This window comes from Physella acuta, unplaced genomic scaffold (genome assembly GCF_028476545.2).
Source record: "Physella acuta isolate Inbredline_101_S28 unplaced genomic scaffold, ASM2847654v3 ptg000454l, whole genome shotgun sequence".
NCBI classification, from domain to species: Eukaryota; Metazoa; Mollusca; class Gastropoda; family Physidae; genus Physella; species Physella acuta.
In genome coordinates, this window is record NW_026731973.1 from 268,996 (window position 1) to 286,579 (window position 17,584).

Below are 17,584 nucleotides of genomic sequence, written 5' to 3' on the forward strand. Positions count from 1 at the left end.
GCACAGTGTCGAGCAACTACAGCTCAGGTTACCTCGCCTAGCGGCTGGAGGTACGGCTGTCGGGTGTTCCGCCGTGGAGGAGGGTTGCAGCCGGAGGGTGCGCGTGAGGAGGGTAGACAGCCACACCATGAATTTCAGTCTCAGCGCGAGCAAGATCGTCGCTTGGGAGACAGACATGACACAAGCAGAGGTCGGAGACGCCGCCGGAGGAGAGGCCGACTACGTCGTGGACGCCGCCGTGGTTGGCAGCGACCCGACTATGCTAGGTCGAGTGCTGAACCCACTGCGGCGGAGGGGGAGCGACGGAGAGAGATCATCCCAACCAGTGAGGCAGATGAAGGTGAGGAACTGACAATCAAGGTAGTGGTCCCAACCAGACTTCGGCCGGAGGCAACGCCCTTCGTGCCAGAGGTGGTCGCTCGGGACGGACAAAACAAGGTGATGGTCAGGCCAGCCTCACATCTGGATGAGGTGAATGCGAGGGACGAGGCATCGGACGAGGATGACTCTTGGATCAACCCAGAACCACCAGCGGAGCTGCGGAGGTCAACCCGTCAACGACGACCCGTCGAGCGACTCAACCTGGCGCATCAAGTGGTGACCAGTACCAGCACTGGAGCCAGCACAGGTTTGCCGGGAATAATGTATTTAAGTTGAAAGGACTTAATGTCTGTGTACTAGTGTACTGAACTTTTTTAAAGTACTATTATGTATGAGTTGTAAATGTAAATGTGAATTCCATTGTACATTTATTTGTGAAGGGGGCTGTGTAACACATATGGTTACCAGCCAAGGGGGGTAAAAATATGAAGTTTTAATTCATCGAGTTGCGGCCCCTGTGGGGTCGTGGCCCTAGTTGTTTTTCATGCTCTGGTGAGCGATGTTACCTGTGTTCCATGTCATGTGACATGGGACTGTGGGTAGTTTCATGCCTAGCCGTGTCAGTCACACACAAGGCTGCTGTCTGTGGACACGGTGACCAAGATGTAGACCTAATGAAGGTAGTTATATAAATTATGTTTGTTAAAATACTTATTTGTGTATTCCTGCTAGTGCTGCATGTGCACACTAGTTAGGGTGAGTATTAATATAAGTATTTATTTGTAGTACTACTTATTGGTACTTGTTGGCAGTACTGTGTACTGGCCAAAACATATTTTATTATACCCGTGTATATTGTAGCCTACACATGGTGTTGTCAGGAATGTAACTTTTTTATTTACATTTGTTTTAGGGCTACAGTTTTTTGGTCTTTTGGTTATTTTTCTTCTTGGCTAGTTTGTTTTGTACTACTGTGTTGCATCACCGTCATGGCTCGATGCTGTAAATAAAGCGAGTACTTGACAACAACTGTCGGTGTCAGTGTGTACTTAATCTCAGGGTCAGCCCGTCTTAACCACAACACCTCAGTGGGTAAAAGCATTCCCACTGGGTGAGGGTTACACGTCATTTAAATGTTAATAAACCTAATCCTATAATTTATTTTAAATATAAGACTGTTCATTATTCATTCTAAACATGACATCAAAAAATCCTGGCATATCCTTCTCATCTTTATAAAAAGTTCCCTTTTGATTTCAATTTAGTGTCTATAAGCGTGAACAGTAACCGCGGATCCACGAGCAGAGAAATCTAGACCAGCAACAAACAATGTAGATTCATTTTTGTCGCAATACTACAATTGGTATCGGGAAACATTCATTTGTATCAACGTGTGTTTAAAGCGATTAAACTCTGTTAGAGATTTTTTTACACTAAATTACCCTCGCTCAATGGCATAGCTAGGGGAGGGCGGGTGGGGTGGCCACCCCGGGCGTCAACCATAAGGGGGCGCCAAAAGGGGAAGAAAAAATGTATTTAAATAATTTAAGCTGAAGTATTGAATTATACACAGTCAAAGTTACGAACATAAATTACTTCAGGGCTTTAAACTAAATTACACACTGATTTAGCACTTTCGTGACACTGAAATGACAATGTTGCGGGATAGTAACAGATTAGAAGTGCCACATAAATTTAGAACTGGGTGGGGGTGGGTGCTTTTTCACAAACAGAAAGTACTATATATATAAATGGTAGAGAGAGGGCGCACAATGTTGATATTCCGCCCGAGCGCTGGACAAGGTCACTGATTTACTAGTTTGCTATAAAACCTTTTACTTTGTATATTTTAAACACATTTCCTCCAAACTTTCTCGTAGTGTATTCTTTTGTTAACAGGTACAGAGTTTCTTCCAGGCATCTCTTAAGATGAAAACAGTCTACCGCCTCCCCCCAACCCCCCCCCCCCCCCTCCCCCGAACGAAATAGAATTTATATAGAAAATTTATTCTTTTACCAGTGTCCGCCCCCTCTTAAAATGTTGACCGCCCCCCCCCCCCCCCCCGAAAATATCAAGTGACCCCCCCCCCCCCCCGAAGAAAAAAAGTCTGTAAGAAAAACTGAACAGGTATAATTTTTGTTGGCTTTTTTTTTTTACAAAAATTTAACAGCTGATATATATTAGGTCTAATTATAGAAGTTTGACATTTGGAAAGAAATCGCCGTTGTAAACATGTCGTTTTACTGTCTCATTACTTCTAAAAGTAAAAAAAACTCAATAGTCTTGTTTGAAGATTTATTTTTTTGGATAGATTTTCTTCACTGCATGTGTGTTACTTCGCCTTTATTGATAGTGTTTAAGCCATGAAATAGTCAGTAATGTATTTTGGGCAATGAAAAGTATGGTTGATATTTCATAGTTACCGATTTACAACTTCTGTAAAGTCTTTTTTTAATTATTTCTTCATGCTTTTAAAAGATGAAATTCGGTGATGTTTCATATACAGTCTGAATTTGTAGACCTCAAATAGTGATAACTTTTGTAATAGAAATAACCATCTGTAATAAAACATTCTGTCTATACCTTTTGTCTATGCTTTAAAAAACAACTAGAAAAGCAACAACGAAGAATTACTTTGTATTTCAAAGTTTATTTTTAATGATTGTTATAATCTTTTGGAAGATCAATTAAATGAAAACAACTTTTGAAAATACGTATTATTTCTCGACGCCTATGGCTAGGTTATTGTTTTATTGATAATACAAGATCATATTAAATCTGAATATTTGTATAACGATAAGATAAAACAATTGATATAATTTGAAGATAAGCAATAAAAAATCACAAAGAACGCATAATGGTGTTTTAATTCTACAAACACTCTATTTACACTGAAAAGCACATACATGGTACCTCTACAGCCTTTCAAAGGATCTTATTTCATATAGCATAAACTGCAGTTTGCACACACTTGCACACTCCCTCCTCAATTAATCCTCCAGCACAGAACCCAAATCTTAAAAGCCCGAGATAAATATTCGACCCCATTTAGCATTATACCCCCAAGCACATAAAACAAACTTTTACATAATTATATTATATTATTATAACAAGCGATGATTACAATGAAATATCTTTACAAATTATATTTACAAAGTTCTACTTAACAGTATGTAAGCATCCAGACACGGATTAATACGGTTATGGAATTATAAACTGCCCAACTCAAAACCTAAAATGTAACAAACATGAACACATTCGATACAGGCATTTAGATTTCTATTTGGGAAAACCTATGCAGACCATGCGCATTTGGTATAATGGTTTACACTCATGTACTCTTATTTTATCTAAAGTTACTAGCAGAGATAAAACATGGTGTATGAGTAACAAAATTACACGTTCAAATGTATTTGTTTGTAATAGATATTAATTTGCTAATTTAATTTCAGTAATAGTACAGTTTGGTTTTCAAAATAATTAACAGGATCTCCCGTATTATAGTGTCTTCGATATACAAAAATCCAAAACTCATCTTGACGGGCAATAACTTACAACCTTTAGGAATGTACCCAAAAAATATAATTCTAAAATAGTGTATTCTAGATAATAAGTTAGATGTTAAAGCGGCATTGCCATTTCAAAAAATTAACAAAAAAACACAACAACAATAAATTTAAAAAATCGGGGTTTGAATCTGTGTTTTATGTGTATTTATCATCGAATGTAGAAGTCGGAACTTAGTGTAGAAAACAGTGTTTACATGTTCCTCTTGTGTTTTGATACCATACATCGTTATTCATTATCCTATCTGCCGCAATGAGGTTTACCTTAAATATCGCATCTTTATTTTCGATAATATACTTGTTAATTATGAGCAGAGAGAGGCATTCTTTGCTGACGCGATTTAATTGAATAGCATCCAGTAAATTGTTTAAGCAGGATCTACGGTGCTTTATACTTTCTGCATCTTCATGGTAATCACCCTTATTTGACCATACACTACGCCCGTTTTGAACAATTAACAGTTCGTCGGGCTTATTGGAGTAATCATCTGCACTCGCCCACTTCAACACAGAATAGACGCAAAAGTCAGGGCATACACTCAAGTTGTTGTTCCGAAGAATTTCTAGCAGTTCTTTTAAAGATACCTGCATGAAATTATCAGAGCATACCAAATCAAAATAGGATCTAGCGAGTACATTCTTAACCTCCATAATAATAGTTGACGAATGTAACAGTTCTGCGTTATTTAAAACAAACTTATAATTTTGAGGCGTAACATGTTTTGTGACAAACTTTTCACAGGCTGTTATTAAAAATTGAATCTGTAGTTGATTTGCTGCCATCCACAATTCCAACATATTTTCTTCACTTAAGACGTTTCTCCCTTTATAAATAACATCTAGAATGAGTCCAAATATATCTGGTGAAATGCCCTCTATGGTACAACTTGATTCAGATTTTTCCCTCATATCTGTCCTCATAAGAGCCTCAAAGAAACCAGAGCAGGAACTGAGAAAGATCCGGTGGCAGTTAAACTTGGTGACGCCAACCAAGACAGTGAAATCAGTGAAGTTTTCCATACTGTCTTGAAAACATTTGAAAACATCTGTTGCTATTTCTAGATCTACTTTAGGTAACATGTTGCCAGTAATACTTAGCTGGTTGTCCTCTGTTTCCCTGCCAAACATAATAAAATGCTTCATTTATAAATGTGACATTCATTTTAGAACAAAAAGAAGTTATAATCACTAATCAATAATCCGTATTGCTTCAAATTGCATTATAAACAGCACATTTTGTAAAATTTGTTCTTAGAAATGTTAATTTAGTAACGTCTGTGTTCGTACAGCAAAACCAAACCGAAAGCTACAATTCTTATTTTGAAATTTTTTACATTTGTTTTATTGTTGTATATAGTTTTACGTAAAAATATGCATGTGATAAAGTGGAGAGATCCTCCTAAATTTCTCGTATATTCTTATATAAAAGTAATTGTTAACGGACTTTCAGTGCAATCGGGCAATAAAAATGTTTTTATAAGCTTTTATTCAACTGCGTTCCTCTGTCTTTTTTCTGTCTATCTGTTGTGCTTCTTCTATTATCAATCAAAACTGGCTAACAAAATTTCAGCCCCTTCTAAACTTACCGATTCGTTTCAAATTTGGCACGTGGGTCAAGACCCAAAGACAAAGCAATCTGTCATCAAATATGACTTAATTGGATGCCTAATTTATGTTTAAAAAATAATTTTAAGTTTCCTTTTAAAAGTACTATTTAACGCGCAATTTAGAGCGCAGTTGTTTTTAGTCCTGCAAGTCTACTGTATAAAACACTTATAGTATTGAAATAAACCGGGAGTGATCTCCCCTAAACTTTCTCGAATATTCTTATATAACACTACGTGGGATGGCAACTCGGAATATAGACATGATTTTTGTTTACTTAAACTTTTAAAAATATAATAGAATCTAGTAGAAAAAAGAATTGCGCACCAAGCGAACGTCAAAACAAAATGTGCATAATAGTGCGCAATATTATTAGTACTTCATAAATTTACACGCGTTCTTTGAGAAATTGGAAATAGCGTAAATTACTACTTCCGGTCTAAGGAAATTACTCAAAGTTTGACAGAAGGTAGAGAATTAGATCTTTTACTTACATGTGCAATTTCATTTATCTCTCTGAAATAGTACTCAAGTTATAGGCTTTTGAAAAATTCAAAGTCGAAAAAGTACCACATTCGGTTATTGGAAATCGCTAAAAAGTTAATAGGGATCTACGATTTTGATAAAATACTTAAATATGAAATTTCATCAACCTAGCTGTAACGGAAACTCAAGTTATCGTGTTTACACACAGACAGACAGACAGACACACACAGAGACACACACACAGACATACAGACAAGATTGCAAAATTATGTTTTTCCGTATCAGTGAGGTGTAAAACGTCGAGATTTGTAAAAATCTCGATTTTTCGTTTTGCACGATTACAATACTTTCTCTATACTTCGTATATATGAGAAAGTAAAAATGCATAAAAAACGATTTAACCCATATACTGTTAGCGTCCCACTTACAAGACGCTTGTAAAATAAACCGATAGTGATCTCCACTAAACTTTCTCGAATATTCTAATATAAAACTATGAGGGATTGCAACTCAGGACATAGACAATATTTGTAATCCATTTTTAATTACTTAAACTTTTTATAATACAATGGAATCTCGTAAAAAAAAAAAAGAATTGCACACCAAGTGAACGCCTAATAAAATTTGCATAATAGTGCGGGATATTATTAGTACTTTATAAATTTACGTCGTTTTTTTGAGAAATCTGAAATAGCGTAAATTAGTTTTTCCGTTAAACGGAAATTACTCAAAATTTGACAGAAGGTAGAAAATTAAATCTTTTACTTACATGTGAAATTTCATTTATCTATCTGAAAAAGTACTCAAGTTATAGGCTTTTTAAAAAAATCTAAATAGAAAAAGTACCACATCCGGTTATGGGAAATGGCTCAAAAGTTGACCAGGATCTACGATTTTGATAAAATACTTATATATGAAATTGCATCAACCTAGCTGTAACGGTACACAAGTTATCGTGTTTACACACAGACACACACTCACGCACACACACACACACACAGAGAGAGAGAGAGAGAGAGAGAGAGAGAGAGAGAGAGAGAGAGAGACATACGGACAAGATTGCAAAATTATGTTTTTCTGTATCAGTGAGGTGTAAAACGTCGAGATTTGTGAAAATCTCGATTTTTTGTTTAGCACGATTACAAGACTTTCTCTATACTTCGTATATACGAGAAAGTAAAAATGTAATGTCAATACTTTATACAATAATATATAACTGATATTTGAGTTAAGACCGTAATTAAATATGTTTAAATACTACTTCACATCACAAAGTCAACAGTTAACAAAGATAACCATTGGTTTATCGTAAAAATCATTTACCATAAACATTTACGCCTCTCTTTCTTGTGAGTATCCCATAAATGGGATTTATGTGCAACAATCTACATTTGGTTTTTCGTTGCTTGATATAACTAAGTAGTTAAAAATGTTATTCTTAGATTTTATTAGATAGAAATATTTTACTGCTACTAGTTTATGTGTTTTGCAGTTAAAATATTATAGTTAAGAACATGCACTTATTCGTGCATGTGTTTTTGTTTTTGCGTTAATTTTGACAACCCTATTATATAAGTATTTTATCAAAATCGTAGATCCTGATCAACTATTGAGCCATTTCCGATAACCGGATGTGGTACTTTTTCTACTTAGATTTTTTAAAAAGCCTATAACTTGAGTACTTTTTCAGATAGATAAATGAAATTTCACATGTAAGTAAACGATTTAATTTTCTACCTCCTGTTTAATTTTGAGTAATTTCCGTTGACCGGAAGTACTAATTTACGTTATTTCCAATTTCTCAAAAAACGCATGTAAATTTATAAAATACTAATAACATTCCGCACTATTATGCACATTTTGTTTTGGCGTTCGCTTGGTGTGCAGTTCTATTCTAATTTTTAAAAGTTTAAGTAATTAAAAATCATGTCTATATTCCGAGTTGCCATCCCACGTAGCGTTATATAAGAATATTCGAGAAAGTTTAGGGGAGATCACTCCCAGTTTATTTTGGATAAGGATTCATTTTAATTTTTTTCTTAGGTGTTAGAATACCTTTGAATACATTTGTTTAGTATTGCTTAGAATCGACCAGCCACAAGAATCAGAATTATAACAAACGAGAATAATAACAATGGTCACGATTTAGGTAAAAGATTCACTCATTAGGTTTTGTAAGCAACATATAGAAATACTCTTTAACTCTCTTCATATAATGGAGATCAAGCTTAGCGATGTACTGTTTTTAATACAAATAGTAGCCGCAGTGAGGTTAATTCAATTAGTAATAAAAAGATAGTGTTAGTTGCCTCACAAGCTAAAGAGAGTTACTACTACTATGGACGTTTCGACCCAAGGTCTTCGTCAGCACACAACAGTGTGGTTACAGATTAGACGGAAAAAGACAAACAGTAACACAATACTTTTTATATAATGGACTTCAATAGACTAATGCACATACCAGAATAATAACTTTAGAGTGTTATTTTGCAAAGCTATTTACCATCAACCATTTAAATAGAAATGAAAGAGGAAATGTAAAAGACATTTTTTGTGACCAATCAACTCATTATTTGTTTTATCAAAAGAAAATGCAGCCAATGTATTAAAAACAAATATCAAATCACTGATGTGATATATATATATATATATATATATATATATATATATATATATATATATATATATATATATATATATATATATATATGCGCGAAAAAAATTGAACCCCCCCCCATGAGAAGATCATGGCTACGCCCCTGATTATTAGGTTTATAAACATAAGAATTTTAAAAAATACCTTTGCCTTAATTTTAATTTTTCTTCATTGTCACGTCTCTCTCCGCCATCTGAAAAAGCGTAACACGAAGTTACCCAAATACTTTTAACGTTTAGGTATAAATAATGCATAATTTATCGACAAAATATTTTAGGATTAAAAGTTTAAAAATATAAAGCGTGAAGAGTAAATAAAACATTCTAAGCATCTTTTTAAAATACAATCTAATTAAACATAGCTTTTATTATTTATTCGTTGTTTTGTTTTCGTGTTTATTTTTATCAAAAAACAGTAAAAATAATTTGCCAAAAAGTACAACATACCCCATAGCTGTCGTCGATTTCTATCGAAAGGTGCATTTGAGAATCTTTCTTCACGCTGACGATGCATTGTATACAATAAATAATAACAGAATAGGTGGTAGACCCGAATGGGATTATAACCCTGCGTTTTTAAAGTTTAAAAAATGTTGTTTTCTAGTTTAATAAATACGACTAAAAACATTAAGTGATAATGATGTCTGCTTAACGTTTCCTAGAACAGTTCATCTTTAAGAATTCCCGAAAATACTTGTACTGCGCTAGTAATGAATATAAAAACTGAAAGCAAAATTGTTTCATTTTGAAATTTAAATGTTCAATCTTTTTTGTTTACTTCAAGTCTCTATGATTGCGGATATGGCATATGCCTATTATTTATATATATATATATATATATGTATATATATAATATGTATATGCTTATATATATATATATATATATATATAGAGAGAGAGAGAGAGAGAGAGAGAGAAAGAGAGAGAGAGAGAAGTATACCATCAGTGGAAATCATCTAAGTTGAACCTTTGGTATTCAAGCGTTTCTTCCAGTTGTAAGAATTCCAAGATAATTGATGATTCCAAAAATTTACACATCAAAATTACATTCATGACAATATATCATAATAGAAACACTAACCCTATTTAAAATGTATATATATATATATATATATATATATATATATATATATATATATATATATATATATATATATATATATATATATATACATATATATATAAGAACATATACATGTATATGTTTATTTTGACAATAACAAACAAATCAATAAAAACCGAATGAATATTAATAGATTTTTTTGGACCTTCTTGTCCTCAATCATTGCCGTAATTTGTTATGTTTTTGAAACAAATATCATAGACAGAGTTTGCAATACATAGCGACCTATGTTTTCATCAACTGCTTGAAGCAGTTCTATCACCATTTTAAAGCAAAATAGTAGCTTTTTGTCAGATTGAGTGTTGCAATTTTAAAAAATACGAATAATATTAATAATTTTTTTTTCAAATGATTCACTGATTTTCAATTACCTAAAACACCCATGACCTAATTTAAAAACTAACTTACAAGATACTTATGTTATTCGATTATTAAATTGTACTTGGTCCGAGTAGTCTTTTTTTTTTTTAAATATTATAGAACACTGATTCACAAACGTTTTTAAAAGCTATTGTCAAGCGACCCCCATACAATAAAAAAAAGCAATTTTAATAGACTTAATTTAATAATAATTAATAATGTAATACCTAAAATTAGATTTACTAGTATATTTAAAAAAAACTCGTATCTGTAAATGGATTTAATGCTTTGGTTGAAATCGCATGCAAAATATAAATTCGCGATTGATTTTTTTGTTAACGACAACTTAATGTAATTCATAGCTCTTAATGTATTTGATTATTTTATTTTTAAGGAGAATTTCTGAAATCCCATCGCACTGAATTACGTAGACACAAACGGAATTAAAACTTAAAAAAGAAGCATCTTCACATGTTGTCCATGAATGGTACATAACACAGCATAATGAAAAGGTTTTCATTAAACAAGGTACCTGCGGGGGATTCTTTCCGCTCCTCCAAAAATTCATCATATAATTCTTCGTGAATGCTGGCAGCAACAAGAGAAGAAGTGTTTGGGTTAAGTGTCCATAAGGTTTCTTCTTCTTTCATCTCAATGAATCAGCGCCGATTTCCAAAAACTTGGAATTTCCTCCTGTTAACATCAACTTTTAAAAGCGCACCAAAAACACAACACTCCAACAAGAAGTGTATAAGGTGTTTATTCTTCTCCTTTAAATTCTTGCAATTCTCCTCCAACTCCCTCATTTAGCTGTTAATTATCTATACCAACTGCCTAACCACTTACACCCCTTTTTATATTCGCATTTTTCCTGGTGATAACAATACATAGACAAACGCAGTAAAACTCAACACACAAACACACTTCCCTAGTTTCTATTCTAGACAATTCTAACCTAAACTCTAAATGACCCGTAGCACCTATTTCTAATTTTTATTTATTTCACATTCAGGATTCTTATATCGCGAAGCAGACTTTCTGAAACATGGCATTATTTTCAATATTTATTTCCTACGTAAACTTTTAAAATTCGAAAACTTTCCGAATCTGATAATTTCTTGTTTGCAGCCAAACAATAGATTCTACCAAGCAGTGCTTGAAAACGTTTGTAAAAAGATAACGATATATGAAATGAAACAAACTATGGTCAATTTTGTTTTTAATTTTAATGGTAAAGCATGTGGTATTGCAATCATAACTGCTGTTAAATAATATTAGTTATTAGAAAATAAAATAACACACATCAAAGAGTTTATTATGATACCAGAATCTCGAAAAAAAGTGATAACTTACTACATTGCCATATCCTATTATAATCTTATCTATACTGTATTAAATACGATATTCAATGGGGTAATAGGGCTTACTGGGCTTCCCACAAAGACATGTAAATAAAGTAAATAAAATCATGTAAAATCAAATCTTTTTAATAGCCTAAGCATGGGCTTATGTATTACACTAACTATAACAATGGCGCACAAACACTAGATGAAAACTGTTAGCGTCTTAAATATTTGTATTGAGGCAAACAAAATATACATTATAATATCTCTCTATATATCTCTATATATATATATATATATATATATATATAAATATAAATACATCCTACAACTGAAGGATGTGATATGAATATGATATGAATTAATCCGTCTTTAAAGCAATACAACTGTGCCTAATCTGAATGTTACTTCTATGTAACGGTCTAATATTTTTCGACTTTTGTGGTAATAGATCTATTTTGATTTAATGTAAAATGATTACTACGCACGCATTCTACTTATTCACGTTAACGCATGTGTGCTCTTTACAACCTAAACATTATCTTTTCTTTTAATCAAAAATTAAATCAAGTTGGTGTATGCTGCCTAAACACCAGCTTTTCTGGTGTTTTGGTGAAATCCTCATCTGAAAGCAGTGTTTACATTCCGCATACATTTTATTGCCTTTTTTCTTATCTTGCTGATAAACATCCAGCCTGGTTGCAGCGATTCCGTTTACTATCCTCATCGCCTCTTTGTTTTCCAGCATGTACTCATTGTTCATCAGCTCAGAGAGACACTTTGTGGTCGTGTTCTCGAGTGGCACTGCCTTTAATAACATACTTAGGCAAGTCCTGCGTTGTAAGAAATTTGTTGGGTTATAACATGAATTATCCTTAAAGTCTCCCACGATTTGTCTTGTGGAGTAAGTGGAATTATCCTCAGTGCCTGTCCATTTTAAGACTGAATGAACACGAAAATCTGGGCAAACATTTAGTTGACAGCTCATAAGAATTTCCAGCAATTCTTCAAAGGAAATTTTCATAAAGTCTTCCAAGCATACAAGGTCGTAGAACGATTTTGCCAAAACTTCCTTGATAGTTGCTATAACAGTTGAAGAATTCAACATTTCTGCGTTTGTTAAAATAGTTTTGTAGTTTATCACAGTTATGTTACTTTGAACAAATTTTTCACTTGCTGTCGTTAACAACTTGATCTGCAGTTGGTTTGAGGCATGCCAGATTTGCAACATATTAGCCTCATTTAAAACATTTCTCCCTTTATAAATGATATCCATTATAAGACCAAATATTTCTGGTGAGATGCCCTCTATGGTACAGCTTGATTCAGATTTTTCTCTCATATCTGTCCTCATGAGAGCCTCAAAGAAACCAGAACAGGAACTGAGAACAAACTTGTGACAGTTGAACTGAAAATCACCAATGTTGACAGTGAAGTCAGTAAAGTTTTCCATGTTGTCTTGAAAACATTTGACAATATCTGTTGCAATATCTTTGTCCACTTGAGGTATCGAGTAGTTAATGGTAGTTGACTGATTGATCTCTAGGTCCCTGTTGATAATAATCCTTTTTGGTACATGATTTCGATAATCGATTTCGTTATAAAAATAATGTTAATCAATTATTAAAAAATAATAGAAATATATTATTCGAAAGCTAAGTTAAACAAAGCGAAGCTAAGATATGCTAACATAATTTGAGATAATATATATTTATGTAGATATACTTACACCCACACACACACACACACACACACATATATATATATGTATATATATATAATATTATATATATATATATATATATATATATATATATATATATATATATATATATATATATATATACATATATTAATATATATAAATAATTATATATATATATATATATATATATATATATATATATATATATATATATATATATATATATATATATATATATATATATATATATATATATATGTATGTATGTATATATATATATTATATAATATATATATATTATATAATATATTTATAAATACATATATAGGCCTTTATATATAAATATTCGAGGATGGTCTGACATTTTTACAATCTTATAATTTAAAGCATATGTGTGTATTACAATTATTATATTTAATTTCTATACATAATTTAAATTTTAGGTTATCACTCCTCCTATGATGCTCTGATGTTTAAAACCTGTCAGACAGGGCAGGGTAAACGCTCAGTCAAACACGTTTTAGACCGGAGTCAGCAAGCACGGCACTTAGACTGATCATTGTCCTTGTTATTTCTTTAAGTACAACGTGTACATGACCATTTCGGTAGACTTGTGCGACATAGTTATCATCATTGGTTACAGTTTTCGGCCGACCCAATCGTTCATCATTATCCGAAATGGTTCGTCTCACGAAAAGCACCGAGAGACTGCGACGTTTAGAGACTTACAAGGGTCTGCGCGCCAGTTACAAACATAAACACACATTAATTTCTGTCTCCCCCCCCCTCTCTCACACCCGCCGGTACTTATTACATTGATATTTTCCATAATGGAGTAACATTAATGCTAAAGACACTTTTTGTTACCTTTCTTTTTTTTAATGAGCCGAGGAGCACATTGCTTACATTAAAACAGCAGCCAAAATAATTTAAACGTCATCCTACCGTCATCTAGATGGGACAATGGAATTGAAGTAACCGGGTAGTTCTCGCGACGACAGTTTACAAACGACACTCCCAATTTTTAATTATTCAGACATTGACCCAGCGAGCCAGCCAATGCGAGAATTGAGAAATGCTCATTAGTAAACTTATCTATATATATGGCCTAATATATTTTTAAAAAAGCAACTAATTATTAAATATTTTTAATATTCGTAAGTGGTTAACCGATAAATATCCAAAACATTTATATCAGTATCATTACCTCAACTGGGATGTATCGTCCTGGTTCAGTCTCTGGTCTACAACTGAAATAGGATAGTATATATACACATAATTAGAACTATTTTATTATAAGCGGTGTATACGTTCTTTACTTAGCAGTCTAAACCTCAAAATTATTTAATATAAGTATTTCAGGAAAAGTTTAAAACATGTTAAATACATTCTATTTAGTCGGAACAGTAGTATCAGCAAAGTAAAAGTAATTTTTCTTTGTAAGACAAATAAGACTTACTGAACATTGTATTTAATCCTTGGAGAAGATCTTGTTCTTGGTGATAATACATTGAGGATAATATATAAATGACTGTGTAAATGGCTGACCTGCTGGCCTGAAAGTATTACATTTAGGTTTTTACAAGCTTTTATAACAAGCGTTTATTTAATTTGCTTCCTGGTCATGTTTTTAAAACTATGAGAATGGATATCAACACCTTATCACCAATATATATTCATAAATTATAAAGTTTATTTCAGCAAAATGTTCATTATGAACGCGGAATGAAAATTAAACAATAGGCAATAAAATGAAATTAAAAAATTTAGATTTTCCAAGAATAACAACGATGCAGCTAAAAGGCAAACAACAGTTAAAATTACAACTTAAAATATTAACCAGATAAACACATGCAACATCAGAAGCTTGTCAAGTTTTTAGCCCATGTTCAAATAATTCATCTGCTTATAATAGGCTGTCACTCAAATTCAAGACCGCCCTAAAAAGACAGCGCAAAGTTTCAAACTGCTTCAAATATACCTGCCGCAATAATCGTGTTAAAAAATTACAATACACATGCACCATCACACTTTTTAATCACTATCTTCCCTTGGTCTAATACACAATTAATCACAATCTCTAAAGAGTGTTAAAACACTTACCGTCACTAAATTGATAAACAATGTTTTATATAAACACTCTGATTTGGATATGAAAGCTTGCCACGTCTGTCGCTGCAAATCTCGGAAAATGGAAAATTTTGTAATGAAACTCCTTATCTGTTTGCTTGCATACAGATTATGAAATTGAAACTGACACATTTCCGTGTTGGAGTTATAATTTTACTCTTCGGGAATTCAAAATATTGAAATAGTTTCGAAATTGCTTCTATGTTATATGCATGATTCATACACTGCATACGCATTAATCAATAAATCTCTACTTAATATCACATGATCGTGAGTAAAACATTACATAGTACATTTGCTTTCAATTTTATATATAATGTAAGGGGGTAAGAGATAGTGTAGGATAGGGAGAGAGAAAGAAAGAATTAGAAAATTATTGAAGGTGGTCTTTAAATAATATAAGTCTACATCTTTACAATTATTACACAAACAAATTAACCATGGATTGTGTATCACTCACATGCAAACCCAAACTGTATGGTGTATCAAAATATACGTTCGTACAGAATATACTGTTTCTAAAATATCAATTTAAAGAAATGGAAAATGTAAAAATCTCAATATCATTGGTTATTGATTGTACACTGTTTAAAATCATCGTATTACCAATCAGGTTGTAACTCAATCGCATTGTATTAGTGGAACGTTAATTGAGATTGCAATACCCGTTGAGGATGTTTTGGACAAAAATCAATTCATAATTAATGTAAGCAAAATAAATAAACAGGTAAGTAAGAAAATTAAAGAATAAACAAATAAATAATAACACTAACCAAGTAAAAGAACCCCAAAATAAAAATAAAACTATGCCGAAAAAAGCTTATGGGCTTCCAAAACAACAACATAAGAACATTAAATAACATGATACTTTGTTTCCAAAGTAAAATCAACTATTAAATTCTGCTTTGGAAATCCAAGCGCAAGGTCTGGGCAGTTAGACAGATGAGTTAGATGTCCACAATGTAATAGACACCATCTCTCAACAAAGCTTATGGATTCAAGGGACAGAGCATACCGATACAACTTGGAATCAGCAGTGTAGAAAGAGCGAAATAAAATCAGAGTTGGAAACCTCACTGCCAAAGCGATCCAATCCTGTAATCTATTTATTTATAAATTAGTAGTGTATTATTATGTATTTAAAGAAAATAATTTTATTTCTACTTCTTAGTGCATCCTATTATATAAAAGCCCATGTGTGCACTTTTCTCTCTTTCCCTTTCTGCATGTCCCGAGGCTATGAGATCAGTATCTACAGCAATATATGGATAACTTAAAAATAAGGACTTTTGTTGAAAAGAATATGTTGGATTTAGGCCTATTAAACTAAATTTTCTTTAAAGAAGGAAAAACATAAATAAAGCAGCATTCGATTGTAGAAACACATTTTTAATTATGTAACCGAAAAAGTGCTTATAATCAGTAACATAACCTTGAACCCTCCTCTCATTCGACTTTGAATTTTTCACTAGTACATGCTCATTATTTATTACATCCCTGTATACATTTTTTAAATAAATATAGTTAAAAATGTTCTAGACAACATATCTTTTTATTTTTTATTGCATACATTTGTAAATCCATCTCAATACGTACATTTGTTAAAATACTTCGTTTCATAAGAATATTTAAATTTTATAAAATAGGTTGATGTTCTTACATTTGTTTTAAATTGCAAATAAAAGTACTCATTTTTTTTAAATGTAAAATAAATAAATACATAAATAAATACATAATTAAAAAGTAGCCTACGCAATATAAATGGGGGTTGGCGTGCAGAGTCGGTAAAGCTCATGACTGCTAAACTGTTCAAGCCCTCGGGCAGATGAGGCTCGTTAGCAGGGGACAGCAACTCTTCTAGGAGAGACAACCCCAAAATCAAACAACTGCTGCATAGTAGTTTATTCTTGTTTGGACAAAGGCTATGGAAGCAAATCCAAAAATAAAAGAAAAGCAGGCTGAAATGGGAGTCAATTGCCTCATTGGCGCATATCCAGTTGACACGTATCCTTAATTGTGTTGGAAGGGGACCCTTTCCAGCATTAAAATTAAGAACGAAGAAGAAGAAGATTCAAATTGGATTTAGATCTATAGATCTACTTATCAAGACGTACAAAATGAAATGTATAAAATTATCTCGGCCTGAACTAATACAAATTACTTTTTAAAAACCACATAAATAGCATTGAACAGCCGGGTTTTTAAACTAAATTATTGTTACCAAAATGTATTTTTAGACGTGTGACGTATTTTTCTGTCCACACTATCGCTATCATTGTAGTAACAGAA

General features: G+C 32.6%; 3 protein-coding genes across 3 annotated transcripts in view; all 3 read right to left on the reverse strand.

Moving 5' to 3' along the window:
• LOC131943413 (D-beta-hydroxybutyrate dehydrogenase, mitochondrial-like) overlaps positions 1-17,584 on the reverse strand; it is a 143,521-nt gene that overhangs the window by 54,672 nt on the left and 71,265 nt on the right. The window lies entirely within an intron of this gene.
• On the reverse strand, positions 4,063-5,031 carry LOC131943386 (kelch-like protein 6). Its single transcript, XM_059303484.1, has one exon. The coding sequence runs from the start codon at positions 5,029-5,031 to the stop codon at positions 4,063-4,065; it is 969 nt and encodes a 322-aa protein (XP_059159467.1).
• LOC131943414 (kelch-like protein 40b) lies at positions 11,790-15,339 on the reverse strand. The gene is made up of 4 exons (XM_059303534.1): positions 15,269-15,339; positions 14,625-14,721; positions 14,373-14,415; positions 11,790-13,010 (listed from the first exon to the last, which is right to left on the reverse strand). The coding sequence occupies exons 2-4, from the start codon at positions 14,674-14,676 to the stop codon at positions 12,011-12,013; spliced, it is 1,095 nt and encodes a 364-aa protein (XP_059159517.1). The 5' UTR covers positions 14,677-14,721; positions 15,269-15,339; the 3' UTR covers positions 11,790-12,010.

What these genes read in the sequence shown, in the direction of transcription:
- LOC131943414 (XM_059303534.1), bottom strand. Translation starts at nt 14,676, where the DNA reads ATGTATTATCACCAAGAACAAGATCTTCTCCAAGGATTAAATACAATG. An exon ending in AGGATTAAATACAATGTTCA is followed by an intron (nt 14,416 to 14,624) that starts GTAAGTCTTATT and finishes ATCCTATTTCAG; the next exon opens with TTGTAGACCAGAGACTGAAC. An exon ending in GACGATACATCCCAGTTGAG is followed by an intron (nt 13,011 to 14,372) that starts GTAATGATACTG and finishes TATTATCAACAG; the next exon opens with GGACCTAGAGATCAATCAGT.
- LOC131943386 (XM_059303484.1), bottom strand. Translation starts at nt 5,031, where the DNA reads ATGAAGCATTTTATTATGTTTGGCAGGGAAACAGAGGACAACCAGCTA.